The sequence below is a fragment of the Bombus vancouverensis genome, chromosome 13 (assembly GCF_051014615.1).
Source record: "Bombus vancouverensis nearcticus chromosome 13, iyBomVanc1_principal, whole genome shotgun sequence".
In the NCBI taxonomy this organism is placed as follows: domain Eukaryota; kingdom Metazoa; phylum Arthropoda; class Insecta; order Hymenoptera; family Apidae; genus Bombus; species Bombus vancouverensis.
In genome coordinates this window covers 11,443,121-11,456,508 of record NC_134923.1, presented here as the reverse complement: position 1 = coordinate 11,456,508, position 13,388 = coordinate 11,443,121, and the positions used below count along the sequence as shown (strand labels likewise).

General features: G+C 45.0%; 1 protein-coding gene and 1 long non-coding RNA gene across 3 annotated transcripts in view; one reads left to right on the top strand and one right to left on the bottom strand.

The window, feature by feature from the left end:
- The window catches only part of LOC117160933 (uncharacterized), a 46,127-nt gene extending 41,737 nt beyond the window's left edge, over positions 1 to 4,390 (top strand). The window contains exons 4-7 of one of the 2 annotated variants that reach the window (XR_004464908.2): positions 1,247 to 1,578; positions 1,700 to 1,974; positions 2,096 to 3,023; positions 3,081 to 4,390. Coding sequence is in view for 1 of the 2 variants with exons in the window: in XM_033342038.2 (XP_033197929.1) it covers positions 1,247 to 1,578; positions 1,700 to 1,974; positions 2,096 to 2,807 (1,319 nt within the window). In the remaining variant the exon portion in view is untranslated. Of the gene's footprint in view, positions 1 to 1,246; positions 1,579 to 1,699; positions 1,975 to 2,095 lie in introns of both variants that reach the window. The other variant, XM_033342038.2, reaches the window with a different exon arrangement.
- The window catches only part of LOC143303503 (uncharacterized), a 206,404-nt gene that overhangs the window by 115,598 nt on the left and 77,418 nt on the right, over positions 1 to 13,388 (bottom strand). The window contains exon 3 of the long non-coding RNA XR_013059892.1: positions 8,332 to 8,552. This is a non-coding gene — a long non-coding RNA (uncharacterized LOC143303503). The remainder of the gene's footprint in view (positions 1 to 8,331; positions 8,553 to 13,388) is intronic.

The following is a 13,388-nucleotide window of genomic DNA, read 5'->3' as shown; positions in this document are numbered from 1 at the left end:
TGTTAATGCGAGTGGCCGGCGCGGTTGTTCGTGCGTTTAAACGTAGGCGAGGAGCACGTAACGTAATAGGCACGCGGCCCGGTGAAAGCCGCTGGGGTTCTTACGATACGCACGGCCCTCGTGCCATTATGCACCATAACGATTATGGTCGCGCCATATTCTATCGCCAGTTCTCTCCTGCTCGCCGACTCTCGCGATATTCCACGTTCAAACCGAGCGAAATCCCGCGAAACTCCCAGCCTCTTTAAACCCGAATCAATCCGCGCCCCTACACTCAGTTTACGAAGCAAGAGAGCGAGTGATTTCGTCGTGCGGAGGTCGCGGGTCGCTCGTCGTCCACACGAGCAATGATCTTTTTCTAAAGATTTGTCATCGGATTACGAATCGTCTATGAAAGGTAGCTGATGTACGACACGTTAAATCGGTGTTGTTGATCCTCGGACGCGAACGTATACGGAACGACGGGCGAGTCCGGTCTTAAAGATAACGCGTAAGGTGCATCTCGCTATGGTATACTCGACGTTTTAGCAGAGAATGGTTAATCGGGTATAAAATTAGCGAGGAAAATTACTGGATGTTAGTGGACGAAAAAACGACAAATACGATAATAGTAATATTTGTTGAAAAAAGGGTGCACAAAATCGAGAAAATCGTAGGTCGCCGGGGTTCTGACGTTAATACTATTATTAGCTCGGTTGGTTAGCCTAGGAAGAGATTCATTAGACAGAGTACTGGAATAGACTGGATGGATAGAAGAGTAAGAAGCAAGGTGGAAGCTGGTTTGTTAATGATAGCGTGGGTAGAGGCAAGTTAGGTAATTGGAATAACGAAGTGGAAGCTACTTTGTTGTAAACTGCAAGTAAAGCTGTGTGTTAGAATTTCTAACACGACGACTTTCACAGTTATTAGAGAACACGATGTTCGTGATAAGATAGCGGTACGCGAAAGTACCGGGCCATAGAAATCTATCGTTACAGTTACTGGAAATTAATTAACCCTGTAAATATTTCTTCCGTTGCTCCACCGATCTCTCGCGGAATTTACAAGTACGAGAAGAAACGATATTTCGTTGGAAATTTTTCGTTTGTCGGAGGAACAGATCGTCTAGGCTGCAAAGAAACCGTCGTAAACTGAACTCTAATAACGAGTTAAACTCGAGTCGTAGACTAAACTCTAAATAGATCATCATTATCACAGGCTTGGGACGTAATAACGATTCAGAGCAGAATGATAATTTCCGTTTCAGAGAACGGTAACCTGAGGGCTCACTATACAAAAACGACGGTACGCGCCGGCGAAGTTCTGCGACTGGCCGCGGTTTTCCAAGACACGCGGAGGGCACCGGTTTCCAGTGGTATTTCCGGTGTCGTTAGTGGTGTCCCGGAGGGCAAGAGTTCAAGGTCGTCGGAACGAGATCAGTACGCGCAGTGCCTGGATTCTCACGGCCACGAGTTGTTCGCGCCGCTTTCCGCCAGAGGAGAATTCTACGCGACTTGTCAAAGCGGAAGCCTCGACACCGGAAGCGACGCCGTGCTCTACAGGGTTCATCAGCTTGCCAGAAGGGATCTTCCCCTTAGGGTAAGCTCAAGCAAAATATTTTCTTGGAGAAAGTGGATAGCGAGTTTCGTTCGATCGTCGCGAGAATCGCAAAAGCTTGCGACGCATAATAACGATCGAGTTCGGAAATTTCCATCGATAGGTACGGCTGGTTGCCGGACCCTTGCCGATACCACTGCCACGAGATTACAGCGGCCTGATGCAGCTGGAAGGTGCAACGAGGGGTCCCATAGTATTAGGATGCGCGGTACCTCTAATGCCCGAGAGGCCTGTACCAAATTCCACGGTGCCCGAGCTACTCGAACTCGTTGCCACAGGGCCAACGGCGCCCCGAGTGAAAAGGGCGCGATTAGGCTGCCCTTCCGAAGCACGGTTGCTGGCGTCGCCAAAGATGCAACGGTTACTTTCGGCTTGCAGGTAAACATCCGCCTGGCAACGATCCAACTCGTTTCTTTGCTTTGTATCGTTCTTTCTCTCGTCTCTGTCGCGAATATCTTCGACGATTCATAGATGGTGAATTTTCGTTCAAAAATTCCAGAAGAGCACTCGACCAGAGAGCAACGGAACCACGCGTGGCGCCCCCGAAGCCGCCCTGCAGCGGCGGCCAATTAAAAGAACTGCATCTGAAGGAGATCAAATCCAAGCCAGAAGCGAAACCGATTCTTCAGAGTCTAAAGGAGGGGCTGGAGCACATTAAACGAACGACCATCAGGGATCGTAGCAACAGTCGAGCGAGTAGCAACAACCACCACAGCTTCCTCGACCGGATCTCGAGGATAGCTCAGGGTGGCAGAAGCAGGAATCCAGCCAAGAAATCGGCCTCGTTCACGTTCGCTGTTCGGCCGGAAATCGGCATGAGGTCCGAGAGATACGCCAGCCTCGAGTCAGAAACGAATCTACTGCAAGCATCCCCGTCCTCGAGACAGCAAGTTCAACGATCGGTTTCTACCAGCGTGTTGGAGGTTCAGACTCAACAGGACCTCGATCCTCCGTATTCCAAGGTCAGGGACAGTTTAACTCCATTACCATCAACGCCGCCATCGAAGACAGAGGAGATCTATGCGGAGATTTGCGAGCCTACGAACGTTAGTTCTCCGGAAGAGAAACCTCCTCCTCCTCCGCCTCCAGGAGGGAAGAACGGGACCAGAGAGAAAGACAGAGGTTACGTAAAGCTGGCGTTGCCTCAATCCGAAGTGTCCGATTTGAACGCCGGTGACGAGGAGGAAGGAATTTACAACACCGTCTGCTGATCGTGAACGATTCGAACGAGATATCGTGCGATCGAGAAAAATAAATCGTGTATGACGAGTGACTGAGAGACATTTACGGTTCGACGCGATGGAATGCAATTTCTGGCGTCGATGGTTCACGCTGCTCGAAATAATCGACCGTTCGCTCGTACCGAATCGAGAAAGGAATTGCTTAACGTAGAATTTTGATATCGAGAAGCGCTAAAGAGACACGAGGTAGGTACAAATATCGAGAAATAATAAAATACTTGTTTGATTCTGACGACATTCTAGGATATAACGAACGCGTATCGGTTCGTCGATCTATCTGTAATCTCTGGATCGATCTTAAAACTACTAAATCGAAAGTCACCGTCGAGTTTCCATTGCGTAAAAAATGAAACTAAAAGAGGAATAGTGGAGAGGAACATCCTGCTAATTATAATTTCCCTTCTGCGAGATAAACAACCTGTTCTTGAACCGAACGATCTTTCGAAAAGCTCGACTTGTAAACAGGATCAGAGTCTCCGATGCAGCCGGTAAAAATCGATCAACGATAGTCGCTAAACGACTAACAACAGGCGGCAGGCGCATCTCGAGATTTTCAGTCACAACGGAACGCATAAAATTCCAATTTCTACCGCGACCGATCGACCTAAATCGATCTCCAACGAGCCAAGCGAGCGACGTTCTAATTGTATCGAGCAGGTTGGATCGCGATTCGCGACGAATCGTTAGGATGGTCGCGCGGATTCGATCGCCAGGACTCGTCGACACATTCATTAACACACGGCGGACATTAACCATGGATACGCATCGAGCGCAGTCGTTGGTAGTCCATTGACGGGGATAACGTGCCACTTCCTGGGTCGGACCGGAGAACCGTTGGGGCAGAAACGCCGCTGCGGCGCACCAGCGGAATTTACAACGCCATTTGCCCAAGAAATTATCCTCCCGGCGTCTTTTTCTCCCCTTTTTCCGCGGCGAGAGAGCGGCGGCGTCCTCCACGGGGAACCGGACGGAAGATTTACAAGGCTGTTGACCGGGGAAAATGATCGCGTAATTGCGGTCCCACGTGTGCGCAGCGGATGTAGCGGGTCTCGTCGGGACGCCGTGCCACTTCCGGTACACCGAGGAATCTGTGCTGTGACCGATCGATATTATTAGAAGCGACCGATGACCCGTATTCCACGATCGACACGGTGTTTGCGCGCGCGTCACCGGTAAAATTCGATGATTTCGTCGGTCGTGATCTATGTTTCGATTCGAAAAGGACTGCGGTGGATGGAGCGAAAGATGACAAAGTTACGGAAGAAATAGTTCCTTCTTACTTGGATGCGTGCGGACGACTTGTCTCGCGACGTTTATATTTTAGCAACGAATCGTTTTGATGCTCGAAGAAGAGGAAAAGGAAGAGGGACGTTGCGAACATTTTTGTACAGTTGTTGGTAACGTTTCGGTGGTAACGACGATGGTTGCGACGAAGACCAGCGTTTTGTACATTTGTTGATACTTCGCGTACTAGTTGCGAGCGCTCACGAGAAACGATTTGTAATTTTCTTACTGTATAGTTATTATTTTAAAATACACTGATTTCCAGTTAACACGTGTGATGTTCTATTTTTAGTCGTAGAGAGTGAGATAATACCTGTTACCAATTATAACGGCATCCGAAACGTTCCGACTTCTCGCTATACGTACGAGTCAACTGATCAAATACTTTCACATCCGCGGTACACGGCTAAATCTATCGATTAATCGTTATACCGCAATTTTCCTTTGAAAATAAAGTTTTTCGTTGAAAGAAATAAATCACTCGTCGAGAACAGTCGTAACTGATTAGCTTTGAAAGTTGCACGTTAATTAGAGATAATGTTGAATAGATAATGTTGTAAAGGTACGTGGACTAGAAAAACCGTGAAAAATACGTAATAATAGCGTTACTGATGAAGAGAGTAATTTTTTACTATATCCGGTTTCAATTACGTATCATTAGCCTTTCGTTCCTATCATAATAGAGCATGTCTGTTGATTTATGGTACATCCAACCAGGATATATCATTTGCGCGTGACTCTTTTGCGACAGAAGCAAAACCATTTGTTACGCTTGGCAATAACGTTTCATCCGCACGATTTAATGTAATATAATTCGAGATCTGCTCGTAGAAAGGAAATTGAAAATTCTATTCCAACTAATATCTCTGAAAATCTATTCTCGTTGCACGTAGCAATCACGACGCGGCGCGTCGCCAATTATCGTCGGATAAAATCTTCGTGAGCCGTCCATTCGACAAAAATCCTACGGATCCTAACCCGCATCGGGTGCTCCATATCGTCGAAATTCCGAAAGTAGAGAACGTTAGCTCGAAAACGGGCAGAAAATCCAGTCCAGTCCGGCTCACCTCTTGCTCCCAACAATTTTCTTCGCGACGATCGTATCAAGCAACAAAATCGTCGAAGAATATGAACGAGTAGATTCCGCTGACAAACAGTTCTTCGGCGGATCGTGAAAGAGCCTGAACGTTCCAGGAAAAGAAAATTAGCAACGTCTTAGGAAGGTCTAGGTCGTCGAAATCGGTCGGAGTAGCCGATGGGCGAGGATTCGTCTATTAACCCCATTATACAGAGTGATTGGTTGCCTGTTCGTGGAAGAACGACGAGGGGGAGTTTCGTGGGTTCGCACGACCGATCGTTGCTTTTAAACGTGTGGTTAGGCGAACGTAAAAAACGCTTCGAGGAAAGTAGAAAGCCGCGTATGCCAGGAATACGAACGAAAAAGTCCACGAGGAACAGGATCCTGTCACGCTCGAAAATCCCTGACAGGCATAATCTTCTCCCTTCCTGATGGTTTCTGAGTCTACGAACGCGGATTCTTCGCGGCGTTTCGCGTAAAACGGAATGTCCGAGTAAATAAGAGAAGAGCACGTTTTGGCAGTGCTGTTGACTTTTAATTAAACGACGAGTCATTTTAACGATGATGGTCGTTCGATAGACGTGTTCTTTGATGTTTAAACGAGTAACGATATAATTGGTTTCGGTTGAATTTCGATTAGACGGATAAAAAGGACCTGCGAATTCAATTGCTCGTTAGTTTCGCTTCCGAACTGATATTATACCCGACGATTCAGAATCGCGAAGATGTCTTGCGCGTGTTATTTATCGAGCTAGTGCGGATCTCCTTTAATCCATCGTTCTCGGTTAAAACTGGAAAGCAAAAGCGTTTCAGACGCACAATTCCCGCAGGGGAGCTCCTCTCTTCGTTCTATACAACGCGTTTTAACAAGAGTCCCGTTTCTCGAGAGCGCAATCTCTCGAATACAACTGTCGTCATTACATACGCTTTCATGCCGTGCGCGCAGCAGCCGGTTCACCCACGATCAAGAAAATTGAAAATGCAGAGATAAACACGCCGGCTGGCTCTGACTTTGAGGAATAATATAACGTGAAACGATCGTCAGCGGCTATAGGTCATTAATGTTTTACGAGCACGTAGAGCGCACAGCTGCGTCCGTTCAATTACAACTAACAGGGAGAGCCACGAATGCCCATCTCTTTCTCTCTCTCTCTCTCTCTCTTTCTCTCTCTGTCGATCGTCCTCTTTCTCCCTCTTTCTCTTTCTCTTTCTCTTTCAGATCGTTTCCACCGACCAGCGCAGCGATACGCGTTTATGTCCATTAATATTAACGGCTCGAAACAACGATAATAGCGAACAACTATAGGGATCCCGAGGTGTTTTCCTTGACCATGCCGACTGAACTCTACGGTGGTCTCTGAGTCTGCGTCCAATGAGATACGCGTTGTTGTCCAGCCTTTCGTTCCATCAATCGAACACTGCCAATGATTGGTAACCGATACTCGTATCGTGTTACTGAATTTTGGATAAATCATTAACCGGACAACGGTCACGTATAGTCTCCGTATAAACATTTATGCGATGTACCGTGAAACCTTCCCTTTGAGAATTCATTACGCGGCATGATTCGCGTAACGCGATCACCGTAGATTGTTTTCCTGCTACCGAACGAGATTCGTTTTACGTCGCGTACTACGGTGAAAAGAGGCCTTCGAGATGATCGCCATACACTTTTCGTCGATTCTTCGTATTTCGTCGTAGCATATTTTACAAACTCGTTCGGTTTTATATGGATAATCCGAGGATATTCTGCATTTTTTGATCAAACGAATCGAATTTATAAACGATATGCCTCGTTTCGAAGTTTCAGTGCCGTGACCGTGCAAGTACCGACACTATGGTTTCTTAGTTTTCGATACTTTTGAAATGAAGATGTCTGTGTCGTTTAAGACAAGCGAACGGAGACGTAGCAGTGTTCGCATTACGCTATTCGAACGTTATTGCTACAGGAAATACTAATTATTACGTCAATTTTCCAGTCTTCAACCGTGACTTTAAAATCTTTATTTCATTTTCATCTTTAGCCGCTATCGCTCCGTAATCGATACTCAATTTCACGTTAGATCGATCTATCACTTCTAATCCGCGCGGTCCGTGCACTCGCTTCATCCGTTTCCCATTGCGAAACATATTTCTAATTACTTACGAGGGCAATCGATCGTTCAACGACCAGGCAGGATGAATAAAAGCGGAACGAACAATTCAATTGGCGCGGTACACGTGCGTCCACATTTCAGAATAGTTAATCAAAGAAGCGAGACAACAGGTACCGGACATGAGTACACGGATTTCTATAATTACCATTCGCTGCACATATCAGCCGGTGAACGCGAAACTCGGACAAACTGGCTACCGTTCGTCTTCGAACAGCTGCACGCTATCGTCGATTTGTTGTTTAGCGAAAAACATAATGACGGAAATCCAAAGTAGCATCTAATGAAAAATTAATCGAGACGCGCAAAACTATTCCCATTGTCCATCCTACCATGAGATCTACAAACTTCCTGTATTTTATTTCTACTTTTAGCCGGCTCTTTTCTTTATCGCTCGTTCCTCGAACAATCGAAAAAATAAGGAAAAATTGCATCAAAGAATCGATACGATTAACTCGAATCTCTCGGCTAACCTATGGATCTTCCAGTTGACAAACTTTCCGCGAATCCGTCGAATTTCGTATTCCGGTTACCACGACACAAATACTTCGACACCCCAGCTGATTTTCCTACCTACTCTGGATTTCTTCGATCGATAGTATCCGATCTCGAGAAAAAATCGAGGAAATCGCGAGCAATGAGCGAATCTAAACTCGACTAGCCTTGGTAGAGGAGCCTCCTCCTCCTCGTTGCCTCGGTTCTGTGCAAACAGTGAATCGCAAGGACGCGATAGGCTGGTGGATCGATCGAGACAACGGAGCTATCGGGGTCCGGTAATCTTGGTCCACGGGTGCATATTTCAAGATCGGCATGCGTGAACGATCTCATGGCCGTCGGGTTGCCTTGCGGTCGTGTAACTCACCTTTACAACGTTAATGCGACGGCCACGGAGAGCAACCTATCATATTTCGCAGCCCTGCTCGCCTGATCGACGAGCCGTGTTTTAATATGCAAATTAAAATGCAAATAATCCGCCTACCCTTTCGCCCTGCAGCGTCCTCTCGGCGTTTCACCCTTGTTGAGCCTTCGTCTAAGCTCGGCTAGTTGTCATCCCTCACGGTAGAATAGTTTTCGGCCATCCATTCCGTGGATCCTCCGCGCGGTCTTCTTTCTTTTTCCGTGGTCTCCGCGCCAACAATTCTTCCGATGCTTTTAAATTACCTTTGCCAGGGAACACGAGCACGAACGAGGCGAAAATCGCTGTGAAATAAATTTTACAGTTTAGCGCGAAGCTGTTATTGATGTAAAAAAAGAGATAGAGAGAGAAGAAGAAAGAAAAGAAAAAACAGAAAAAATATCAAACTTTTATGTTTCGCTTGAGAGCCTTACGAGGAGAGAATATAATATCGAAAGTTGTATTATTATACTTATCGTTTGACGAGGATGATATTTCGAGATTACATCCAGCGATTAGATACGTACTTGACACTGTATTTACGATTAATTGTCAGGATCGCGTATATTACCGCGGGTCTTCAACGGGGTAAGTAAATTAATAGCAGCGGCGAAGAATAATGGCATAGAAATTAGAGTTGGTAGCACGTGATGGAGAGAAATGAAGCAGTCTAGATAAATGCGTGTCCAGAAACTAATAGTTTTAGTAGTCGATTTTTTAATTTACAAATTGATTGTTCCCAGTAAATAATATAAGATTTAACCGTAAGATAGATTCAAGATGATCGTTGTCTATAATTACGATCCATTAACACCGTTACTAATAAAATCCACTATTAGCGCTCCTTACCAAATCTATGTAATTAAGATACGCAGAGAAAGCATTAGGCTGCTCGTAAACAGAAGTCTCATCGTTAAAGTCTCGTTAGAACCCTATATTTTGTTACACGATCAGCCTACATAGGTCCCTAAAGTATTAACCATAGTAGTTAGTTTCCAAAGCATTATTCATTCGTACGCTCGATATTTCAAAGTCTAAATTCATGTAAAATACCACTGAACGGTGTAATAATTGAAGGCAAGTGCAGCGTTAATTAGACTTTATATTTCTTTATGACAAATGCAGCTTTCCAACGCAGGAAACTCTACTCTCCTTTTACTTATTTATCACGAGGAGGTGGCAATTCCAGAAACATTAGAAACTAACGCGTTATATCGTTTGTAAAAACGCTGTCTGGAGAAACAGTTGCCAAAATATATTCTGAACGATCGTTACTACTCGCCCATTCGTATAATTCGTTCGGATCTCTTCGTTACGAAGTCCGATAGGCGAAAAAATCGGCAAGGAAGACCGCGCGAATACGCGGCGATTTAGCAATTCAAAGCGTCGATCCCGCGAGACCCATAAAATTCACTCCGCTGAATCTCCTTCTCAACCGATCCGTAAAATGCCGAGACGGTAGTAAAGTTTCCTTTGGTTACTTTCGACGCTCATCGACAGTCATTGATCGAGTTAAAGACGCCTCGTTGTATAGCGAACCGACGAAAGACAATATTATTACGGCTTTCTCCTGTCCTGCGTATTCAGGTTATATTTACCATGCAACCTAGACACGGTGATCGAACGTTCATCGATATCATTATCGACAAGTGGAACACTTTCTTTCGAACTTCTTTCGTAGATACGATCGCGCCTGAAACGGCGCAATAGGCAGCCTCGAACTGAACGAATGGCTGTGAAAAGACATCCTGATACCTTTCTCGTCGTTGCTTAAATAAACAAAGAATCGTAAGGAGGCAAGGAACAACATTGTTCGGGTGCCATTCCGTGAACTATAAGGGGTGAAACGTTCGACGTAGCGTTATCTGATTCGTGAGAGCGATTTGAAAGAGCTGAAAAGACTGAAAAGGTTTTTGTACGCGAAGGGGAATTCTCTTTTGTATGCCTTTCTGGATGATCTCAGAGATTTTACCAACGAGATGTTTCTATCGATGACGTAGCTAAGAGTTACGTGGGATTTAGAATACGTACATAGGTCAACGAACTATAAATATAGATATTTTCTAAAACGATCGATATCGACGCAAGATATCTGGAAAAAATTTCCATCGTGGTTTCGCGCTAGTCTCTACGAAAGGTACTCGAGACGAATAACAACGAACGATGGAACGTGCGTAGATTTAGACGCGTAGCATTTAATAAAATCGTCTGAAGCGAAAGTGTGTCACGTAGCACCCTTTTCAGTCCAAAATTTCCTACTTCCTTTTCTACTAAAAGGCATTAAATCGTTAAACAGTGTCGGAATTATGGAACACAAAGATCGAAAGTTTATCGCCACGGAGAACTAGCTAATTTACATATAGAGATGAAGGTACAATATGTCGAGGCGCTGTCCGAAGAAACGTCCACCGTAGAGATCTGTCGTGAGGATTAGAATTTCAATTCATGAATTTACATGCAACGTTATAAAGTGTTAAATCCCTGAACGATGCTTCTGTAAAACGTGGCAGACATACGGAATATGGAAATATCGAAGATTATACAGGAGGTATGGGATATCAAGGAACGAACGTTTACATGTGTTTAGAAGAAACGAAGCATGTAATACGATACAGGTACGTATGTACGCGGCAAGTTAAAAGAAATTATACGACAGATCGAACGTGTACTATCGGCTCAATCAAATTATTAATAGTCTCGCGCAACGTATAGGTGCACGTTATTGCGCGTCCATAGTTTCAAGCTTGCATCTCCTTAAAAAGCATCAAGTTGCAAGTTACTCTCTTAGGACAGCGAGATATCGCGAATAGAAGGTCGTTGAAAAGGTTACAGCGCGCGAAAGAAAACTGCAACTCGAACAAAACTCGAAACGATCTAGAGGCCTTAAGATGAAAACCGCGTGCAATTCCACCCCTGAGTACGCTTTATCTTTCTTCAGAGGCGATTCGAAAGGCCGCAGGCTGCCGGTTCGATTCATCGTTGGTGAAAAAAATCGCCGGCCGATTCGCAGATTGCGTCTCAAGGCGACTCTGGTCGGCACAATCGCGCTCGCTCGTATATAAGCCAAGATGAATCCCCGAGCCATCGTACGCGTAATGTCTTCATTGAAGCAGCCTCCTATCATAATCTCGCTATGATGGACGAGCGGTCTTTATGCGGGGACGCAGAATGGAACGAGATTAAACGAACAGTCATCAATAGCGTGAAAGGCGAAGCTCGTGGAAGGAACGCGAGGAAAAAAGGAGGGAATGGGTTGAAGGGGGTGACGAGACGACTCAATTAGTCGCGTCCTACCCGTACAATCTGTCACGATATACGCGAAACTCTTTTCTCCGAGTCGGCTATTGCGAGGATCGCGCGCCGCCGGCGAGAGAGCCGCCGCGATTTGCACCGGTGACAAATAACGCGTCGTCGAGTGATCGCGTCCGAACCGAGAGAGCGAGAACGGTATCGTTCGGGCAAATCTCACGACCGATTTCCACTTTGTATAATAATGATAAGTTTCCTTCGTTGCCTCTCTTCGCAAATCTTTATTTAGAATCTTATCGCTTGTTATCCTAATTCAGCCACGTTATTTCTCATGGACGGATAAATCGTGCGCGTGAAACATCCTTGCGGATGTATCTTTGATAAAATTCAAATGCTATAAAACCACAAAGTCTTGCGTCTTTCTTCGAACAGCGTGTAAGAGAAAAATAAAACGTTCGAATGGTGGACTGACGGATTCGCGGAAAGCCTTTCGTAGCAAAAAGTGTTAATTACGGTTAACAGGCTTCAGTCTGTTTCAGCCGGGCAATATCGCTATATTAATTCGTTCGCGCGCAAAACTTAATTCGTTGCGCTCCCTTCTGCTCGTGCACCACGTATGTAATTAAATTCCTGCCGATGGAACGGTGGATGTGCAACAGCGACAGAGGCTCGATCGGACGACACCCCGTCGTATACGACGTCGTTCAATGCATAGCAAGTAGCGCTAGAAAATCAGTTGCCGGTAACTCGGAACGTTCTGTCTACGAACGAATTGAACGACTCTACTTCACTCTACTATCCTAGCAGCGTTACGCTGCTAATCCACCCTGTATACAGTGGGACACGAAAGCATTGGTACGTCCGTGATAGAGCCTTTTGTAATTCATCGTCGTAACAAACTCTTTGTAGTCTGGATAAACGGCGCTGGAAATTCCGAGTATGGAATCTCACGTTTATTCTGTGATATGTGTAGATTAAATCGTTGTTAAGCGTTTAAATCCCTTCTTAGAATTTTTGTCAAAGTTTCTGATTGTAGTACACGAGTAGATGAAATCGGAGAAATTTGTTACGTCGATGTTAACCGACAAGTTGTTAAAAGCGACGAAGATTTAGTTTTTGAAAAGGTACGAAAGCTGCGAAAGGTTTTAATTGAAAAATATGTACACGAAGCTCGACGTTAACCTATTCGTTATACGATACGAGCTTCGAATGTCCGACTAATGACACGAGCACACGTTTACCTCGCTGTACACGCTATCTACTATTACATCGTTAGTTAATTGGACTAACAATGAATCATTTACCTAGTAAGGCGGATAATTGGTAATTTACTGGATTTACATTTGTACGTCTAGAATATTCTGATTGCGTTTCAACATTCGCAAACGAATTGCATTTATTCATACGGTTAATTAACAACTCACATAAATTTTCGTTTAACTCCATAGCAGTGACTATAGGCTATTAAAATTTGCATACATTTTCCAATTCATCACGAGTTCTTACGAATGATTTACGAGACGTCTTTACGCGAAACGGTTGTTTAGTCGAAGATGTGGCACGAAACCTTTCCTATCCGTGCCTTCCTTCAAATGTACCTCGTGCCTAATCGCAAATTTTTACCATATCGTCCGAAATATCGATCGGTGCAAGAGAATCGTCGCCGAAACGTCGAAGCTTGCTTTGTCCTACCATCTTCGGATTCGGCTGAACACGGATGAAACCTTCGACGAGCGCTGGCCATCGTGAAAGGGGCAAAAGTCCGTATCGCACGGTGAAAATTAAAATTTCTATAGAGTTTTACGTAACAGTATCGGTCGTCTTACTCTCTCCTGCGGCACAGTAGTCCAGCTATGGTTTGTCGATAACGCAACTGCATGCAGTTGCATTAT